At 35.6% G+C, this 20,448-nt stretch overlaps 1 protein-coding gene across 2 annotated transcripts; it reads left to right on the top strand.

The window, feature by feature from the left end:
- Positions 1 to 878: 878 nt before the first annotated feature.
- On the top strand, positions 879 to 19,522 carry LOC125666245 (cytoplasmic tRNA 2-thiolation protein 2-like). Of its 2 annotated transcripts, XM_048899446.2 has the most exons (16): positions 896 to 974; positions 6,861 to 6,932; positions 9,009 to 9,147; positions 10,312 to 10,372; positions 10,627 to 10,736; positions 11,374 to 11,576; positions 12,359 to 12,494; positions 12,601 to 12,650; positions 12,764 to 12,845; positions 13,069 to 13,160; positions 14,593 to 14,656; positions 15,358 to 15,507; positions 15,588 to 15,649; positions 15,959 to 16,022; positions 16,276 to 16,334; positions 17,812 to 19,522. In XM_048899446.2, the coding sequence occupies exons 1-16, from the start codon at positions 919 to 921 to the stop codon at positions 17,873 to 17,875; spliced, it is 1,464 nt and encodes a 487-aa protein (XP_048755403.2). In that variant the 5' UTR covers positions 896 to 918; the 3' UTR covers positions 17,876 to 19,522. The 2 variants fall into 2 exon arrangements, with proteins under 2 accessions (XP_048755383.2, XP_048755403.2); XM_048899426.2 differs by lacking the exon at positions 15,588 to 15,649 and having other exon boundaries at positions 879 to 974; positions 15,358 to 15,515.
- Positions 19,523 to 20,448: the final 926 nt, after the last annotated feature.

Here is a 20,448-nt window from a genome sequence, read left to right as displayed (position 1 = left end):
ACGTCTTATACATGCAAGGGCGGATTCGGGGGGGGGGGGGGGGGGGGGGGGGGGGGGGGAAAGTTTCAGAGTTATTCCATTTTAACGAGTCTTTGAGTCAAAATGATGATGATGAAAGGTGGATACATTAACATCATTCAAATTCATCAACAGCAGTTTAGGATGAATAAGACCACTGATATACATTTACGATATTTTTGTCAGATACAAATATCACGTGAGAAGTGTCACTAGAGAATTCTTAAAAAGTGTATATAACATAAAAGTGTTTTTTAAGAAGTCTGACAATTTGAAAGTGAAAAAGAAATGCTAAGAAATGCCCAGAATGCAGAATTTTGCACCATTTACCCCCAGATCCCCGACCTATCAGGAGTAACCTTTAAATCAGCATGCCTTTTTTTTCGGCTTTTTTTTTTAGTTGCGAAATTAGTATGGAGATTAGAATGACTACAGAACTTTGGAAACAAGTAGTAAATAAACTAAGTATTATCATGTACTAAGACTGTCTCACTATTTCCCTAAGGTATTATGTAGACCAGCAAAGGGGTGATGAGGTAAGGTTGTGAAAAGTACGTAAAAAAGATCAAGTGCTAGACCCCCCCCCCCCCCCTTCACAAATTCCTGGATCCGCCTATGCATATGTACACGTCAAATATACACGTATTTACATATGTTAGTATTTAGTTTATTACCATTATATATCTCATATTGTGTAACATAACTGTGTGACAACATGCTTGGTGAATCAATAAATAAATTGAATAATGTTTACATGTCAGAGCGAAATGAATGATTTCATGTTCGAGTTAACAATTATTCAACATTCTATGTTATCAAAATGTTTTATAATTACCCATTTTTAGCATCAGATAGGAAAGAAATAATCTACATTGAACAGTAAAGATTTCAGATTTCATCATGTGTAGTGTACAAGAAGGTGAAGAAATATCCCCTGTTCGGAGAGAAAAAATTGTGTACGTATTTGTTATTTATCAGACTTGATTCGCACTTCTGCGAACATCATGGTCATATGCTGAAAACTAGAAATGTCTTGTTGAACGGGTTGGGAACACTTCTATCGCGAGATAATCTTGCAAAAACGCGATTATCCATCTCTAGCTATAGCTTTAGTAAATATATCCCATACAATCAAGAAAAACACCCATGGTGTACATCTCTTCGTGTTTGGTAATAGCACAAAAGTTTCATGACGAGCCCCTATGTTCAGGCTTGTATAAAATTTCCTCTGTACTTATAGGCATAGGCCTATATATCTATATTATGTTGACGTTAGAGCAAGCGCAGATCTAGAAGTGGGTTCTTGAAACTACAGACTAGCGCAGATCTAGAAGTGGGATCTTGAAACTACAGACTAACTAATCTCTTCAGTCCAGACATCCAGACTCGACGAATCTCGCTGAGATTATGGATTAATGTGTTATTAATTTAGAGATTGCAGTGCGAGCCAGCACTGGGCTTGAGATAGATACATTATTAACCCTTGCAAATCATACGTCATTCTAGACATGAGTCTTGCATCCTGGTTCAGTCTGCGACAGAGTAAGTTGAAACTTTGTTACAAATTACACTTACAGTTATCTCGGCTGTGATTCAGCTCGGCTGGATATTTGGACTTGAACCTTCACAGAATCTCAAAGCAGTCCATCATAATTCATATCTGGAAATTTACATTCAGCTTCGGACGGTTGAAGCAATTGATGTTCCACTGCCGTTCGCTTCATATTAGTGATTTGACTTTAAACTAACTCTCTATCGCTATTATCGCAATTCACCTTTGAATTAAAACGCTTTACCTGATATAGTATTGCGTTGTGTGATGACACAATTGAATGAGACAATTGAACAGTTTGAATGACATGTTTGATGTAATACAACAAGAGTTTTCATTGGCCGATTACAGCCCACCCACTTTCTCGAGCTGATTCAGGTGACCGGTGATCAGATAAGATGGATGGACTAGAAAATTACTAGCTGGAGAACTGTAGCTCCCTGAAAAAAATATTGTGACGGAACAGAGAGCTACAGATCCAGCTCTTATAAAAACTTTCGATTTATGGGGCACAAAAAGCTGTGCACGGTTGAGGCCTGATATCGCGTTATTGGTGTATTCTTGTGTTGCTGTCTCATAAATTCAATATTAAAAAATTAAAACATGGCTACGTCAACGAACGAAATAATCAAAAGCTGTGAGTTTTTGGGTCGTATGGGGCTTTAATAAATATTTGAAGGTATGTTTCGACACAAGTATAGTAGAAAAATATGTTAGGAATTTTTTTTGATATTAAATTTATGAGACAACAACTTAAGAATGCAACTTTTTCTCTTTCTTCCTTTGAAGTTTGTTTCCATCTGGCCGTCATGTTTTCAAATGCCGACTACTCCCGTATAAGCAGTCTTCACGAAAAAAACTTTGTAAAGCACAGGCCCTTCGGGCCTCCCAGTATAATAATTGTGCAAGCCCAAACAATATTTTACAGGCCCAAAATGTTTTTTCTAATTTGACCACATGTTATTTGCTGATTCTACACTATAGATACATGCATGTTCTACTGTAGGAAAATACAGGTCAAGATAATCATAGTTAGAGAACAATTGACATTAAAAGGATTGTCTTATTTTATTTTTCAACATATTAATCTCGCAGATACATCAGCAGCTCATGTTCAACTTTGTTTTGTATACACCGCGTACAAAACATTTTGTTTTCTCCAGAATCAAATGTTAGCCAAGGCCTACCCTTGGTCCAATGGGGCATGAATTTTCGCTCTTTTCTCCTCGTACGACAGGTTTTTTGGGTTTTTTTTTTTTTATCGGATGGTTGTGATTATGAAATACGCTTGGGTGGTTTTGAATTTCCCGGACGAGCCCCCTCCCTATACTTCAGAAAAGGCAGCATGGTTGATCGTTTTTCTATGCGAAATTTGACTACTAATTCATGACATTTAGTCTGAGTCAATCTCACGCTTTATTTGTAATATATACAGAACATATAAGAAAACATTTACAGGCCCGCCGGACTCCTGGGTTTAATATTTTAAGAAGCCCGATCCCGATTTTACTGGCCTCGGGCATCGGGCCACTGGTTAACGTCGAAGACTGTATAAGGGAATTTGGGGGGACTTATACATATGAACCAATGAGAGTTTCTGTTGCATTTCGCATATTGTATTACAAACAGATTCAATTGTGTCGTCACACAACACAATACTATATCGGCCAAAGCATTCTAATTCAAAGGTGAATTGCGATAAGTTTGCATTGCTTACTGTCTAGGCATGAAATTCACTAAATTTTCTGTTCAACATGACGTCACAATGCACTGTTTATGTCGACTGCATTATACATGTATTCCGGCATTAATTGAATAGGTGGATCAAATGCCTAAAGTAAAAGTAAAGTTGTGTTGCAAGATGCACAATACATTTTGACCATCTGTATGCAAATGTGCCGAAACATCTAAACAAGCAATCTCATACCGTAACATCACAATAGCATCCCCTCAAGCCTAAGTGGCAGTCTATACGAAAGTTTTTTGGATCACACAGGACATTCGGTCCTGTGTAATCAATGAACACACCGGACCGAACCAAATTTTGTCAGACCGAAAAACCTAATGTAAAAAAGAGTAACACGTGAAAATGCAAAACCAAGGAAATCTTATTTATTATACTAGTAATACTATACCAGGGATCCCTCCTGCATAATACTTTAGACGGTCCATGCGGTTTAATCACATTCATTTACGTATTTGGATTTGTGTGATATTTTTTACTTATAACAAACATTTAATTGACTCCGCGTCAACATAATAAAGCTTAAAACCGAATACTGAGACATCGGACATTCCGGTCCGGTGTAAAAAATGACACATCGGACCTGAGGCACTGCACATCGGTCAGGACGACATAAGAAATGTTTGTATTAGAAGGAGTCAAACAATAGCTCTATCAAATAAATTTAAAATGAGTAAAACAATAAGACATAATGATTAATCAAACAGAGAAGAAATCCATTGTGTCCATTATAAATATGCAAATAATGGAGGAAGGAAGTTTTGAACAGGTGAAGGAACCTTGTATAGCTATTTCTGCGTCAGAGGAGAGTGATGTGGTCATTGATAGGGTTCCTGCTGTAACTATCAGAGCTCCGATAACCACTGAGGGCATCGAGATGAATGCTGTGGTAAATATACTGGAGCAGAGGTGAAAGTCATCAGTAAGAGAAAGTTTCAGAAGAAAATTCTTGTTGAGAAACGTCCACACTTGCAACAAGCTCCAAGAAGCTTAGTAGTAGCAGAGGCGGGTTGGAAAATGAAGACAAGTGGAATAACGGAAGTCAGAATGGAAATGGGAGATGAAACCTATGTATGGCACATGTACATTGCTTCACTAGGTTGTGACTTCCTTGATAACCAGAATGGAATGTAACCATTAATACACAGTGTGGTTTGGAAATTCAAGGCAGGTGGGTGTAATGCTATGTGGATTGCAAATAAGAGAAAACCGCAACAGTACGTGTAGATGAGACAACCACTTCTGAAGCAAAATCCAGAATTGATTGACACCTGGTTTTTAGAGATAAAACCAGTGTTGAAGGATCCACAAGACGCCTTTGTGGCTTATTGTTTAGTAAATCCTTCCAGTAAAAGTTGTCAATACCTCCAAATTTCCTGTACAACTGAAGAAAAATCAACTTTTAGGAGAACTACATCCAGTCCATGAATATTCAGAGATTCTAGATTCCTGTGGCTATCCTTTGTTGCCAGAAATGGTGAAACATGAGTGCAATAAATCACACGAGCTAACAATGGCTTGAAATAGCAAACATCCAATGATCCCAACTGACTGGGACGATGCAGGAGTTATGTACATACACACCGTTATATTGATAATAAGAATTAGAGTTCCAGTGAATGCATCTCGATATGACAAGACTGTCTGAACAGTAATCGTATGATTCATTTTATGATGATGGTGGTGGTGCAGTTATGTCATGTAAGGAATTATGTATGGTATTGACCTAATGTGGTTTCTTAAAATGATTGTTTAGAATTAAAGTTTACATCGATAGAGTGTATGCATAGTGTTTCAAATCTTATGAAAATTGTACCATTGAATGGATAATTAATCTAATGTAGTTTTGCACAGTTATTACTTGTGTCTATTAGCAAGGATTTTTTACCCCTTGAATCCAGGGGCCAGGGCCTTCAAGTTTGGGGAACATAGATAATTTGGATTCAACAGCTGCGTAGTTGAGAATTAGCAATTATTACGCTCGAGAATTTTTTACTCATATGGAGATGCCACCATTGTCGGTGAAGGGCTGCAAATCTTAGGCCTATGCTCGACGCCGACAGCCTTTGAGTAGGTATTTTAGCGTGCCACACCTGCTATGACACGGGGTCTCGGTTTTTGCGGTCTCATCCGAAGGACCGTCCCATTTAGTCGCCTCTTGCGACAAGCATGGGTACTGAGGACCTATTTTAACCCGGATCCTCACAAAAGAAATAATATTATTATTATGATGCTGGTGGAAATATAAATTGGTCCCCCTTTCCTATCCGTCTCTCCAACTTTCTGATGCCCGTGTAATTCCATATGTTGAACATGGATCATTGTAAAACTTCTACATGCATGAATAGTCAATGTACCTCACAGACACCCTCATTCGCCAAAATGTTGTCTGTTCTCCAACTGATTTTTTTCTAAAGCTTGAATTATCTGTAGCCCCCCCCCCCCTTTTTTTAAATACAAAATTTAACTGCAGCTGACAAGAATGCCTTGGAAGGAATCACTATCGGACATTCATATCGCCATGTAAAAATCAAACCGATGTCTTTTAAATACCACATTTCGGAAAACGGATGCGTGGTTCCGCATTTACATTTGATTGTGACGTAGGCCGAGTATAGGTCTACTTTAATGTCTTCTATAATAGTGTTTCAGTCTCGACTTCAGTGTTGTCTGGGTGTTTTGTTTGAAAATTCATGTATAAATTCACCAGCTCCAATTCAATTTCTCATTCATGAAACTTCATCTTATTTTGATGGAGAGGGCTTATATAGACACTGTGCCTGCTGCCTAATCCTATTTATGTATGTATTTTCTATATAGACATGAATAAAATGATGTTCAAATCAAAAATCTTGCATAGATTTGAATGTGCATGTTCAAGCACTATTGAAACAAAACTGTAGCCTGGTGACTTTGTATTCCAATAGAAAATTTTATAATCTGCCATATTCTTAGAATACTGAACAATGGTATACTCATTTTGATCGTTTTATGCCCCCCTAATTGTAGATTTGGAAGGGGGGCATATAGTGTTTGGTTCGTCCGTCTGTTTGTCTGCAAAAACTTTAACCTAGTCCATAAGTTTTGAATGGATAGTGATAGCACTGTCATATTTCACATGTGTATTCCCTTTGACAAAATGTTTAACCTCATGATCTTGACCTTAGACTGTCTGACTTCAAAATCAATACTCGGGTGTCTAATTCCTCTTATCATTGTCCACAAAGATCCTGAATATCCACAGACGGATGGACACAGTGGTCACTGTAGGGCTCCCAGGTCACCAATGCTTATCAGCTTCAGGGGGTGCTGAAATGGTTCAAATTTTTAATAAAACTGTACAAAATCTGTAATCCATGAAAGCAGAAGTATATATTAATGAGATTGAAAGTCATTGGCATTTTTATTTTATGATTAAATTTGATCTATAGTATGTCCTAGTGCTGTTGAAAGATATTTAGGTGATATTATTGTATTCCCATTTTTACTTAAAATTCAATGATTTGAATGGTCTTATTACTTTTCATTCTTTATTATATTTTTAAGTGAGGAAAGAAAATGCATGAAGTGTGAGAAGAAGGCAGTTTTAGTCACACGAGTCAATGATGCTTTCTGTAGGTAAGTGTACATGTTAATTTATTAGTCACACGAGTCAATGATGCTTACTGTAGGTAAGTGTACATGTTAATTTATTAGTCACACGAGTCAATGATGCTTTCTGTAGGTAAGTGTACATGTTAATTTATTAGTCACACGAGTCAATGATGCTTTCTGTAGGTAAGTGTACATGTTAATTTATTAGTCACACGAGTCAATGATGCTTACTGTAGGTAAGTGTACATGTTAATTTATTAGTGACACGAGTCAATGATGCTTTCTGTAGGTAAGTTTATATGTTAATTTATTAGTCACACGAGTCAATGATGCTTTCTGTAGGTAAGTTTACATGTTAATTTATTAGTGACACGAGTCAATGATGCTTTCTGTAGGTAAGTGTACATGTTAATTAGTTGCTCAAGTTAATGATGCTTTCTGTAGGTAAGTTTATATGTTAATTTATTAGTCACACGAGTCAATGATGCTCTCTGTAGGTAAGTTTATATGTTAATTTATTAGTCACACGAGTCAATGATGCTTTCTGTAGATAAGTTTACATGTTAATTAGTTGCTCAAGTTAATGATACTTCTGTAGGTAAGTGTACATGTTAATTAGTTGCTCAAGTTAATGATGCTTCGTGTAGGTAAGTTTATATGTTAATTTATTAGTCACACGAATTAATTATGCTTTCTGTAGGTAAGTGTACATGTTAATTAGTTGCTCAAGTTAATGATGCTTTCTGTAGGTAAGTTTATATGTTAATTTATTAGTCACACGAGTCAATGATGCTCTCTGTAGGTAAGTTTATATGTTAATTTATTAGTCACACGAGTCAATGATGCTTTCTGTAGATAAGTTTACATGTTAATTAGTTGCTCAAGTTAATGATACTTCTGTAGGTAAGTGTACATGTTAATTAGTTGCTCAAGTTAATGATGCTTCGTGTAGGTAAGTTTATATGTTAATTTATTAGTCACACGAATTAATTATGCTTTCTGTAGGTAAGTGTACATGTTAATTAGTTGCTCAAGTTAATGATGCTTCGTGTAGGTAAGTTTATATGTTAATTTATTAGTCACACGAATTAATTATGCTTTCTGTAGGTAAGTGTACATGTTAATTAGTTGCTCAAGTTAATGATGCTTCGTGTAGGTAAGTTTATATGTTAATTTATTAGTCACACGAGTCAATGATGCTTTCTGTAGGTAAGTGTACATGTTAATTTATTAGTCACACGAGTCAATGATGCTTTCTGTAGGTAAGTGTACATTTTAATTAGTTGCTCAAGTTAATGATGCTTCGTGTAGGTAAGTTTATATGTTCATTTATGTTCTAACACGGCGGTTGATTCTTGGATAAAGTAGAATTTTTAAAAGCTTTACTAAATAAGTAACATAAAAAACCTGCAATATCGTTTTGTACTATGAAACCTGTTTTTTCTCCCTGAAAAAGGTAATAAAGAATTGCTATTACTAGTGTATTGAGCCAAATAAATGGAATGACATTTTTGTTGAAGGCAACAGTCAATGATTGAAGTATTGTAAATATTGAACTGACGTATGAATGTGAACTGAACACAAAGATGCAACAATGAACTAATGGACATGCTATTGTGTTATTTAAATGTACAGTGTGTATCTGTTTTGGTACTAGTTGTTTGATAGTCCATGTTTGAATTTCAAAATGTTGATCATTTAGAAGAAAGTTTTAAAGAAACCAGGTGTGTCTGTCTATCAGTTAGTATATACATGGAGTTAATAAGAGAAAATTCTCTTCAAAGAGACTGGGATTTTCATAAGCATTTCTATGGTTTTAGGTGGGTAAACATTGATTACCTTGTGTGAATTGATATATTCTGTTCCAAGGAAATGTGCATTTATTTGGCGAACATCAAAATTTAATACTGTAGACTGGGAAACACTACTATTCATTACTTTTGCCTATGTTTTGTTTGGGTAAATTTAAAAAGAGACTTACTAGATAGAGCTCTAAATGGAAAACAATATGAATTTAAACTTGGATTAAATTGTACTTGGGTAGAAAATTACGGTCATTTGAAAGGAAAAATTTGAAACATTTTCTTCTTCTGTTTTTAGGGAGTGTTTTATGGTGTATGTGACCCATAAATTCCGGGCAGCCATTGGGAAATCTAAACTGATCCGAGATGGGGAGACGGTGCTTGTGGGGGTGTCTGGGGGTCAGGCTTCCAGCTGTCTGCTACACCTGATTCAGGAAGTATGTAAAGCCACAGTGAAAAACAACAGAAATGTGATAAAACGTTTGGAAGATCCTGTCAAAAATCCAAAGAAAAAATTTCATCTATGTAATTGGCAAGAACTGTTGGAGTATTTAACTGGAATTTTATGTTATCATTATTTCACACCCTTATTTGCTCATCTTTTGATGGGGCATATTAAGCTATAGGCTTGTCTGTCCGTCTGTTAGCTTTTCCATTACTATGTCATATCTTCCACACTGTGAGGCCTAGGACTGTCAAACTTGGTCAGTTGATGCATCGTTGGGGAAGATGTGTTGTGAATCAAAAATAGGTCACTGTGCCCTTATTTTGGAATTTTATGGTTTTTCATGCATATATGCAAATCATGTCCAGATCATATCTGTAACACTGTGAGGCATAGGAACATCTTTGGAGGGAAACCAAAAGTAAGTCACTGGGCTCATTTTGGAATGTCTATACATATACAAATTGTGTCTGGATGAAATAATGAACAGTGTGAGGCTTAGGACCATCACAATTTTCTCTCTCCGAGAAATGTTAGGGGAGCATGTAGTCGCTGTCTTATCTGTCTGTCCATTCAAGCTCACTTCTCCTAAACTTTTCATCAGAAATTTATCATAATTAATTACAAATATTCTTTGAGAGAGTATTTTTGAGCAAGGTCTCTCAAGGTCATTTTGAAAAGGTCAAGGTCACTAAGAACATAACAGTTTCTTATTGTAACAGTTTTAAAACAGGTATTAATCATATATCACACAAATAAACAATAGGCAAATGGCTTTCAGACAAAGGTCACTCAGGTAATTTTGTATCTAGCTCAAGGTCACTCAGAACGGAAACCTTGTATGGAAAAACCCCTTCATTTTAAAAATATTTCAACATTTATTGGTCATTGTGCGAGTCATCCATCATATGAAATAGTTCATTGGTTAGATGCACTTTTGGGAAGCGTCCATCAATTTTACCAATATTCTTGTTTGGTCAGTTGATACATCTTGGGGGAAGGCATTTTGTGACCCCAAAGTAGGTCGCTATGGCCTCATGTTGGAATTGCAATTGATAGTCACAGCTTGTGACTTCAGGCATGTAAATATATACATGTAGTGGTAGACAGGTATGTCATGTACCTAAGTGGTGCACTTTATTTCTATTTTTTGAAGGGTCTTGGTGGGCGTGCACACAAAAAGTTACGATTCAAGCCAGGATTGGTGTTCATTGATGGTAAACATCTTTTGAATTTTCAACTTATATATGTTTGTTTAAACTTCATGTTGCTGGAATGAATCATTATAATTGTGAAATGTGAAATGAGTAACAGTGCAGGTGTATTGGGATTATTTTCACACTTCTTTTGGAATGAATGTTTCTTTGCTTATGTTGTGTCATAGCTACGTTTTACATTATGTGTTTTGTAAAGAAAATTCAGTATGCAGGCAAACACTTTGATGAAAGAGATGTTTTATAATCTGTTACAGAAGGTGTCACGGTCGGGATGTCAGCAGAAGAAAGACTGACCACGTGCTCACAGGTTTTGGAAATCATGGAAAAAACGGGATTCCCCTGTTATGTTAGGGCTCTGGAACAAGTACGTGCTGCTGGTGAAGCAGATAGTGCTGTGTTTTATGAAAAGAGTAACAGCTAAGCTGAAGTCTTTAGAATTCAGAATCACTGAAGCACATAAGAAATACATCTTTCTATAAAACTATGTGGTGACAACTTCCTTGTCAGCCAGGGTACATATTATTATGCAATTTAGAAAAAGAAAATGCAGCTCTGCAAATTGTAACTGCCCAGCTCCGTTAGCATTCTGTAATAATTTACTGACCTTGACCTTTAGCATGATAAGTAGAAAATTTATGTGAACCAACAGTACAGACACAGTTTTACTGAGGGTCATAAATTTAGATATAGATGTAGGTTTTAGGACTTATTTTACATGCATATAAGGTGAGTTTTATGAAAGTCTGCTTGTAAATTCTATGTAAATGTTATGTCTGAATTGTAGACTAATAAGAATAAGGCAGCATGTATATGACTATTGTACATTAATGTAAACTAATTATATACTTGTACATAGTAAGTAAATCTTGATATAGGAGTGAGTTGCCCTTTTACCTTGAACACACACAAAGTGCTTTGAGCACGTGATGTCGCAAATAGATATCTTAAAGTAAACCTTTAATTAAGTTTGTTCTCAAATAATGCTATTTCTTTTCCTGTAGGCCATGGAGCTGGACAAGGAGAGCATTCAAAACTCCTCACAGCACTCTGTCCCTGTGTCAACAGAGCCAGACTCAGTCTCTGAGGTTTCCAGCAACTCTAGTGGAAATCTCACCAAATATGACGAGGCAGAGGAGAAGCTTAAAGTCCTGTTAAACTCACTAAAGTCTGTCAGTGCTAAAGAGGACCTCATCAAGAGTCTCAGGTAGGGATAATGGCAGAAATTCGCTGTAGGTAATCTGTGAAGTCCTAATAGAATCTGTTTATATCCAAGGTCTTAAGAATCATACTGAAGTGTCAGCAACTTCTCTTCAAACTCTTTTGCAAGAAATTATGCTGGAATTTGAGTGAACTGTATTTCTTGTCTTTACAAATATGTCAATGTAATAGTTTTAGATTAAAGGTTATTTTTTCAATGTGATTTAACAATTATTGAATTTTGATGAGGTCTACTCTTTACTATAGGAACTTGGTCAGGCATTGGTTAATCGAGGCCTACATGTACAAGGCACATAGGCCTCGGTCAACCAATATCTGATCAGGTCTCTATAGTCACAAGTAGATCTCCACTGCTTTATTGAATTATCAGGAATTCTACAACAGTTTTCACAATTTTTTTTTATTTCTTCAACAAATAAAAATAAGTGCATTTTAACAATATTTCAACAGTCAAAACCTAGAAACTGTAACAATGATAAACTGTATTCATAATTTTTTTTACCTATACCTGAACCTGCCCTCTGCTTTTTTACTTGTTTACAAATGACATAGACTTAACTATTCATGTTTAAAACTCACTGATTGATTGGTTGATAAAAATGTCAGCAACTCTGTGATTGATCAAGAGGGAAATCTTGAATAAATCTCCAAAGTTAATTTGTAGGTGAACTCACTCTGAGGTACACATCAGAAAAGATCATCTTGACCAATTAAAGAGCATCAAAATTTCTGATCATTTAATAAAAATCTTTAAATTGAATTTGGCAGACAGAATATTTTGATCGACCTTGCTCGTAAAGAGGGGTACACCAAGGTGATGCTGGGAGACTGCAGCACCAGATTGGCGGTTCGTCTGCTGACCGACATAGCACAGGGCAGAGGGGCACATGTTGCCATGGATACAGTAAGTTCAACAGCTGATTGAGATTTTGAATTAAATTTTGAATGCAGATGTAATGAGTAGCACACAAGCTTTCTTAGGGATGAAATATTCTGATCATTATTGACAGGCATTTGCAGATACCAGATGTCATGAAATCACTCTAGTGAGACCAATCAGGTAGGTCAATTAATGTTTACTTGTCAACATAGTTGAGTGTAGTATATATAGAAAATACCACTACTAAGATGTAGATTGGATCTTTTGCTGTACAGGTTGTATCTTATTTGTAGGGACTTCAGCAGCAAAGAAGTCACACTGTATAACATCCTGAACAATGTGCCTAGTGTTTTCATCCCAACTATTACAACCAAAGTAAGTTGTAACAACAGCATAACTTGCTGTTGTCACTAGGAAAGTAGTGCAATACAAGGACAAAAGTACTGAATTATTATTACCGGTACTGGACAGGATCGTAATCGCTCAGATTCACTAGGGATTGGTTTAGATGTTATGTTTACGACAGTTTTATAATGATCACTCTGAATACTCCCATGACAGAGTTGTCAATGATTGACAGTTCATTTCTTTGCTGTAGGCGCCAGATAGTGTAAGCATAGAACACTTAACAGAGAAGTTTGTGACAGGTCTTCAGGCAGAGTATCCCTCCACAACCAGTAATATTATGAGGTAGCTATGTCTTCATTATCATGCCCGGAAAATAAGGATTGGGGGTGTGGCATACTGGAACAACGATGCTCGGTTAATATGTCAGCCCGTCTGCCCAGAGACATTTTTATTTTGAGATTACACTTCCTACTTTTATATCAGTTGTTAGACTGTTCTTCACATTCTGATTTTGACTACGGATTTCTTTGTTTACCCGATCAAGAGAAAGGGCTCGCGGTAGGTGTGACCAATCAACAGGGGGTGCTTACTCCTCCTAGGCACCTGATCCCACCTCTGGTGTTCCCAGGGGTCTGTGGTTGCCCTGTTCTTGATTTTGTCCTCTTTATAGGGTTTATGAGATTGATTATTTTACCTTTTTTTTGTATACGTGTACTAGGAAACCTTTTCCTGTGAACATAATTTTAAAAAAAATGCTTTTACAATGCTCCTGGACAATAAAAAAACTGAATCTGGAAAGCTAAAGACAATTCAATTTCATTATTTAAAAAGTGATGAACATCTTGTTTGATTGAGCTATCCATTGAAGAGTTCAGGTGATTGTGGAGGCCAATGGGCCTCGTCATATTGATACATCCTAATTTCAGAAAGTTATGCTTAATTAAGATGTGATTTGACATATTGATACACCCTAATTTCAGAAAGTTGTGCTTAAGATGTGATTTGAAGATTTCTTTGGATATTTAAGCTAACTCCACTTTTATATTCCTTTGCATAATTAAGGGTTCAAAGTAGTAAACTGTATTAATTTCCACTGGAAATAGTTTAATGTAATCAATAAGCAAAGAAATTGTATACGTTGCCATAAACGAAGTATGATATATCAGCATCAGAAAGTCACACAAGTTCGTTAAACAGCATAATAAGAAATACATAAAAACTTATCAAAATGACAAAATTTCAATTTTAACAGATTCAAAAAACTGCTGCTTTATGATATACATGAATTAATCGTGGATATCAGGGATAGACATACAATAGAGAAAATGCCAGCATAGGAGTTATTGCCCTTTACAACATTTATTCATTAGAAATAGAAAAAATAAACTTTTTCAATTTCAAAATACATTAAATTTTTTTTTAATGTACTGTACTTATTAATTAAAATTCCTACAAGGATGTATCATATACAAAGTTTGATTAGTTAAAGATTTTACAAAACCTATGATGTCACATTTGGATAGAGTGAAAAATGTACCTACTGATCGTGGTTTTCATCAGGGAAGTTAAGCCGGTGTAAAATATTGCTCAGGTTTTACATGCCTAAGTCAAGGGCTTTTCCTCTACCACTAAATCATTTTCTCTCTTTAAATTGACCAACATCAATTCATACTAGACCACTGACATAGATTTATAGGAATTTAAATTCTTTGTTTTGGCATTTTCTGAATGATTATGAATTACATTATAAACATTTTTCCAAATTCCTTTTCAGGACTGGTGAAAAATTACACACAGAAAAGAAGAAGGACAACGAGAATCAGTGCACCATCTGTCAGGTATATACATTGTCAATCTGTCATGTCTTCTATCTGTCAGGTCTATACACTGTCAATCTGTCATGTCTTCTATCTGTCTAGTGTATACACTGTCAATGTGTCATGTCTTCTCTCTGTCAGGTATTTACACTGCCAATCTGTCATGTCTTCTATCTGTCAGGTGTATACACTGTCAATCTGTCATGTCTTCTCTCTGTCAGGTATATACACTGTCAATCTGTCATGTCTTCTATCTGTCAGGTATATACACTGTCAATCTGTCATGTCTTCTATCTGTGAGGTGTATACACTGTCAATCTGTCATGTCTTCTAACTGTCAGGTGTATACATTGTCAATCTGTCATGTCTTCTATCTGTCAGGTTTATACATTGCCAGTCTGTCTGTCTTCCAGGCATTGTTTTGTTGAGAAAGTGTCTCAGATTTGAAGTACAGATAATTGTTGACATTTCATATTTCTTTATTCTGTGAGTGTGTGAGATTTTACTATTGAAACATAATGTTCACGAATGCTCATTTAGTTCAACACTACAGTAAAATATTCCTCGATTCTTTTTGATGACTTTGTAAATTTACGTTAAAATAAGTTCTTGCTAGTAGAAGTCAATTTATATTACATTTGTATCTAAAACCAACTTTGTAGTATTTAGCCATTTAATTTAGACGAAATGAAAACTTGACTAATACTTTCATGGCTTTTTAGGCACCGCTGGACACAGATGTGCCCCTGTCCTCAGCACTCGGTGCGGTCCAGTTTTCAGAGACAGTGTCTCGTTGTAGTAGTGTCTCGCTGTCCATTTGTAATAGTGAAACCGAGTGCTGTGGGCGTGGTGATGAAAGCTGTCAGTCAAATGTCCCAAAGTAAGTTAATCATTGATAATACTGAATGTGGGTGTGGTGATGAAAGCTGTCAGTCAAATGCCCCAAAGTAAGTTAATCATTGATAATACTGAATGTGGGCGTGGTGATGAAAGCTGTCAGTCAAATGTCCCAAAGTAAGTTAATCATTGATAATACTGACTGTGGGCGTGGTGATACAAGATGTCAATCAAATGCCCAAAGCAATTAAAATATATATATATATATATATAGTGTCATGAGTGTGGTGATATAAACTGCCATTCAAAGGAGAGGGATTAATAAGTGTTAGAACTTGTTCCTGATCCTTTCGATTCATTCAATGGAAATACTTGATATGTTAAAAACATCAAAGCGAAAAGTCTCGTATGATGGGACTTAATGAATGTTAGGAAATGCACGAATAATGTGCAGATATATTCAGTTTGAGGCCATGTTTATTTCAGGTTATCGAGAGATGACGTGATAATGACCCTATGTTATGCCTGTAGGCTGTTGATTAAAGATCTGGTAAGTCCATGCATTTCTTAGCAAAGTATCCAGTTCGATTTACAGATTAGAATTAATTGAAATTTGTATTTATTTGTACATTTTGATTTTTATTTTATGGGCAGTTTACATGTATTATATTTATAATTGTGTATACACACAGCCAGGCCTCACCCTTGGAAAAGGATTAATTTGGCCTGGAAAATCAAAATGGATGATGATGATGATACCCACTAGTTACCTGTATAATTCATTATTTATCGATTATTTACAGGATGATGTCAACAGATTACCCAATCACATACTAGAGGATATCACTAAGAGACACAGAAGGTATGCCGAAGAAATCATTGAGAAAGTCAGTAATCAGGAACAAATGAAGATAGAGAGTCATTGAGAAAGTCAGTAATCAGAAACAAATGAAAATAGAGAGTCATTGAGAAAGTCAGTAATCAGAAACAAATGAAGATAGAGATTCATTGAGAAAGTCAGTAATCAGAAACAAATGAAAATAGAGAGTCATTGAGAAAGTCAGTAATCAGAAACAAATGAAGATAGAGATTCATTGAGAAAGTCAGTAATCAGGAACAAATGAAAATAGAGAGTCATTGAGAAAGTCAGTAATCAGAAACAAATGAAGATAGAGAGTCATTGAGAAAGTCAGTAATCAGGAACAAATGAAAATAGAGAGAGTTTATGCATACATGTATATATTCAAATTTTTTTCTTAGTAATATTATGTTTTGAGGTCATATGCGACATTTTTAAAAAATATATAATTTTGAATTCTATCTTGTTCCTACAAAAAAAAACCTTTTGATATATCACCAGGTCTATGTTAGAATTAACATGTAAAGTAAACTCTTACAGAAGTTTTATATATGGACATTTAAAATAAGTTATTGTAGCAAATTTTGGATCAATCAGAGATTGAATCTGGGGCCCTTACATCTCTAGTTAAGTGATCCAATCACTGGGCTAACCAGGCTGAACAGTTTTTTTTAAGTCGCTTAGAGAATCATGTGACATTGTTATTTGTTTTTGTTTGTCATCGTGCTTTGGTCGTAAACTTTTGAACACGTTCAGCTTCTTCTCTGGAAGGGCTGAACCAATTTCAACTAATTTTGGTATATAACATCTATAGTTCGGGTATTTACTTGATCATATGATGAAAATGCGATATATTTTAGAAAATATTTACTCCTGGATTTCAAGTACACAAACTGTTTGCATGATTGCCTACATGTATAATGAGTAATGGACCCTCTTTGAAAACTAAAAATTCATTTGCCCTTTTAGAACTCGAGTAGAAAATTGCATCGTAATTAAGCCTACTCACATATAAAGGAATTCTAAATTATTAATTGTGTGTGATAGTTATTCCAGTATATATCTATCATCTAATACAAACTATAATAAAAGGGGAGACGTATAAAAAGCACAGGTAAATACAAACTATAATAAAAGGGGAGACATATAAAAAGCACAGGTAAATACAAACTATAATAAAAGGGGAGACGTATAAAAAGCACAGGTAAATACAAACTATAATAAAAGGGGAGACGTATAAAAAGCACAGGTAAATACAATGATTTCTAAATACCAAAACAATGTGCATACTAAGGTGACAATTTAGGCCCATGGGCCTCTTGTTACATTATAAACTTTAAACCTATTTTGGAAATCTTACAAGAACTCTTCATATCAAAGAGGCGAAAAAATAATGTTAGAAAAAAATGGCAGAAGTATTGCATATGACCATGAAGCTGTTAATGCTTGTGATGATTATGACTGATATTTTTGTATGCAGGATAAAGATGAAGTCAGAAATAAAGGACTTTCTCCTGGACTCAGCAGATTCTAAACTGGAATAACAAATCATGTGTCATGTTCCACTGTTACTCAGAACCATGGTTCAATGAATAATGCTACGAGACTAAATGATATCGATGGAAGATTTGTGGGCATATTGTTCTTGGTCTGTTTGTAACTTAAACCTTGGGCATGATTTTTATGCCCCTGTAAACAGATCTGGGGGCATATAGTTTATGGACTGTCAATCTGTCTGTTAGTGTGGTTGTCCATAAAAACTTTTAACGTTGGCCATAACTTTTGAATGGATGGTGATAGGGCTTTCATATTTCACATGTGTATTCCTTGTGACAAGACCTTTATTTTAGTGCCAAACGTTTCGACCTTGTGATCTTGGCCTCGGAGTTTGACCTACTTTTGAAAAACTTGAACGTTGGCCATAACTTTTGAATGGTTGATGCTTTTACATTTCACATGTATATTTTTTTTGACAAGACCTTTCTTCGGGTAGCAAAGGTTTTGACCTCATGACCTTGACCTACTTTTGAAAAACTTTAACCTAGTCCATAACTTTTGAAGGGTTAGTGATTGGGCTTTCATATTTCACCTGTGTATTTCTTGTGACAAGACCTTCCTTTGGATACCAGAATTGCTTTGCTGCCATACGTGGGCATCAGTATTTTACAAACACATCTTGCTGAACTATGCAAAATGTAGACTTCATACAAGGTGAAATGAAAGGTCAAGACTATGTAAATGTTAAAGGTCAGTATCATTTATCAGGGCCAATTTAGCCAGATTAGAACTTGCATGACCACTCTTGGGGCATAGTACTCACAAACACATCTTGATATTTTAAGACTTTAATGTAAATTAAGTTTAAAAGCATGTTGCTACAATGTTAACAAATTATTAAAATGTTTAAAGCATATCAATTTTTCCCATTCTTGTACTTATTTGTGAGATAGATTTATTTCCCTTTACACTTCAGCTTATGGCTTACGATATGTTGATCTAATGGATATAATTTCCATGGAAACCTGTTCTCTGTCAACAAATTACAAATCATAACTTATTTGTAATAACCAATGCAGGCCCACAGTCACCCAGCTGTCTGGTTATTAGGAACTTGTAACACTTCGGCTCTAACACCCTCTTCCATCACGTGAAACCATGAACAGAATATAATGTCTTTAGAGGTACAAGTGTAGGATATATTACTAAATTGTGTTTCATATGTAACGCACACCGCACTTCTGTGATGTTTATTGCTGAGCATGCTTAATACTTTTCAACATGCTAAAAATAGATCCAGTATGAAGAAACAGACATCGCACTTCACAACAGACATCGCGCTTCACAACAGACATCGCACTTCACAACAGACATCGTGCTTCACAACAGACATCACACTTCGCAACAGATATCGCGCTTCACATAAGTTTGTTCAACTAGAATTTGAATTACATACAACACCTCCACTAGAGCAGTTTCAAATTCATGGGTAGATTGAGTAAACACCTCCCTTCTCCTTGCACTCGGCATTAGAAGAGGTGGTGTTAAAGGTCATATGAAATGATTTTTAACAGTGGTATTTTACTTTATAAACATAAAGATTGGTATGAATGAAAATCAAATCGTGGAAAATAAAAAAATTATTGTCTTTGTATTGATAAGAAATAAAGCTGTAAACTTGTACATAGAATGAATTTGTTGCCCGCTTATCGTTCTTGATTCTGTTCGTTATTGACGTCACAATGACCCATTGATGTAAACAACGCAATGGAAATAGTGTAACTGTACACCGTGTTATTTCACAAAATCTTTCACTGATTTAATTGATATGGACGAATTTCTGTTTTCTGACGAACTGTCCGATTTTGTGGTTCAATCATATTGTTTAAACCAGTTGGGAATGATGCACGGCAAGCGAATAACGTTCTTTTACAGAGGATGATCTTGAGGTTTAAGAAGTCAACACAGGCACCTGAAGTATGGACACAACAAACCCCCCACCCCCTTCTGATTTTTTGTGCGGGGATAATTGTTCCAAAATGTTTGGATTCCTTTTCTATCCCATGCCAATTTCGATTTATGTAATCGTTTCACACTTTTTGTAAGCTTTCGAGATTGGATTTTGAACGACTGGTAATAATAAAACTGGTACTCATAGTTCTAAGGCCAATCTCTAAAGCTTACATAAAGCGTGAAAGGATTACATAAATCGAAATTGGGATCGGATAGACTGGGAATCCACATATTTTGGAGAAATTATCGCCACCCAAAAAAATACAGAAAGGGTAGGGGGTTAGTAGTGTCCATACTTCAGGTGCCTGTGGATTTCAAGACCCCCATGCCACTCATCAGATACTGAATTTAACTATTATTTTAAAAAGATTAGAAGTCGTATGAACTTGTGTACATATCATTGATGATTTATCGTAATGAAAAAAAGTCTAAAAACTGTAATGGTAATCCCATTTCCCTCTTGATACGAATAATCACAAATGAAGTTGCATTAAAATATTCTTGTAATGTAGGTGTAGAGTATCCCAAATGTGGCAAATGTATCATGGATGTCACCTGTTGTAATGGCGCACGGTTCTTTATAATCAGCTAGTGTTTCCTTGTGTGT

The sequence above is a fragment of the Ostrea edulis genome, chromosome 1, assembly GCF_947568905.1.
Source record: "Ostrea edulis chromosome 1, xbOstEdul1.1, whole genome shotgun sequence".
Taxonomy (NCBI): Eukaryota; Metazoa; Mollusca; class Bivalvia; order Ostreida; family Ostreidae; genus Ostrea; species Ostrea edulis.
Note: the sequence above shows the minus strand (reverse complement) of the source record. Positions and strands in the feature narration are given on the sequence as shown.

Coding starts and splice junctions, on each gene's coding strand:
- LOC125666245 (XM_048899446.2), top strand. CDS start 919: ATGTGTAGTGTACAAGAAGGTGAAGAAATATCCCCTGTTCGGAGAGAA. Junction 10,737..11,373: donor ATGTTAGGGCTCTGGAACAA/GTACGTGCTGCT, acceptor CTTTTCCTGTAG/GCCATGGAGCTGGACAAGGA. Junction 13,161..14,592: donor ACAACCAGTAATATTATGAG/GTAGCTATGTCT, acceptor ATTCCTTTTCAG/GACTGGTGAAAAATTACACA.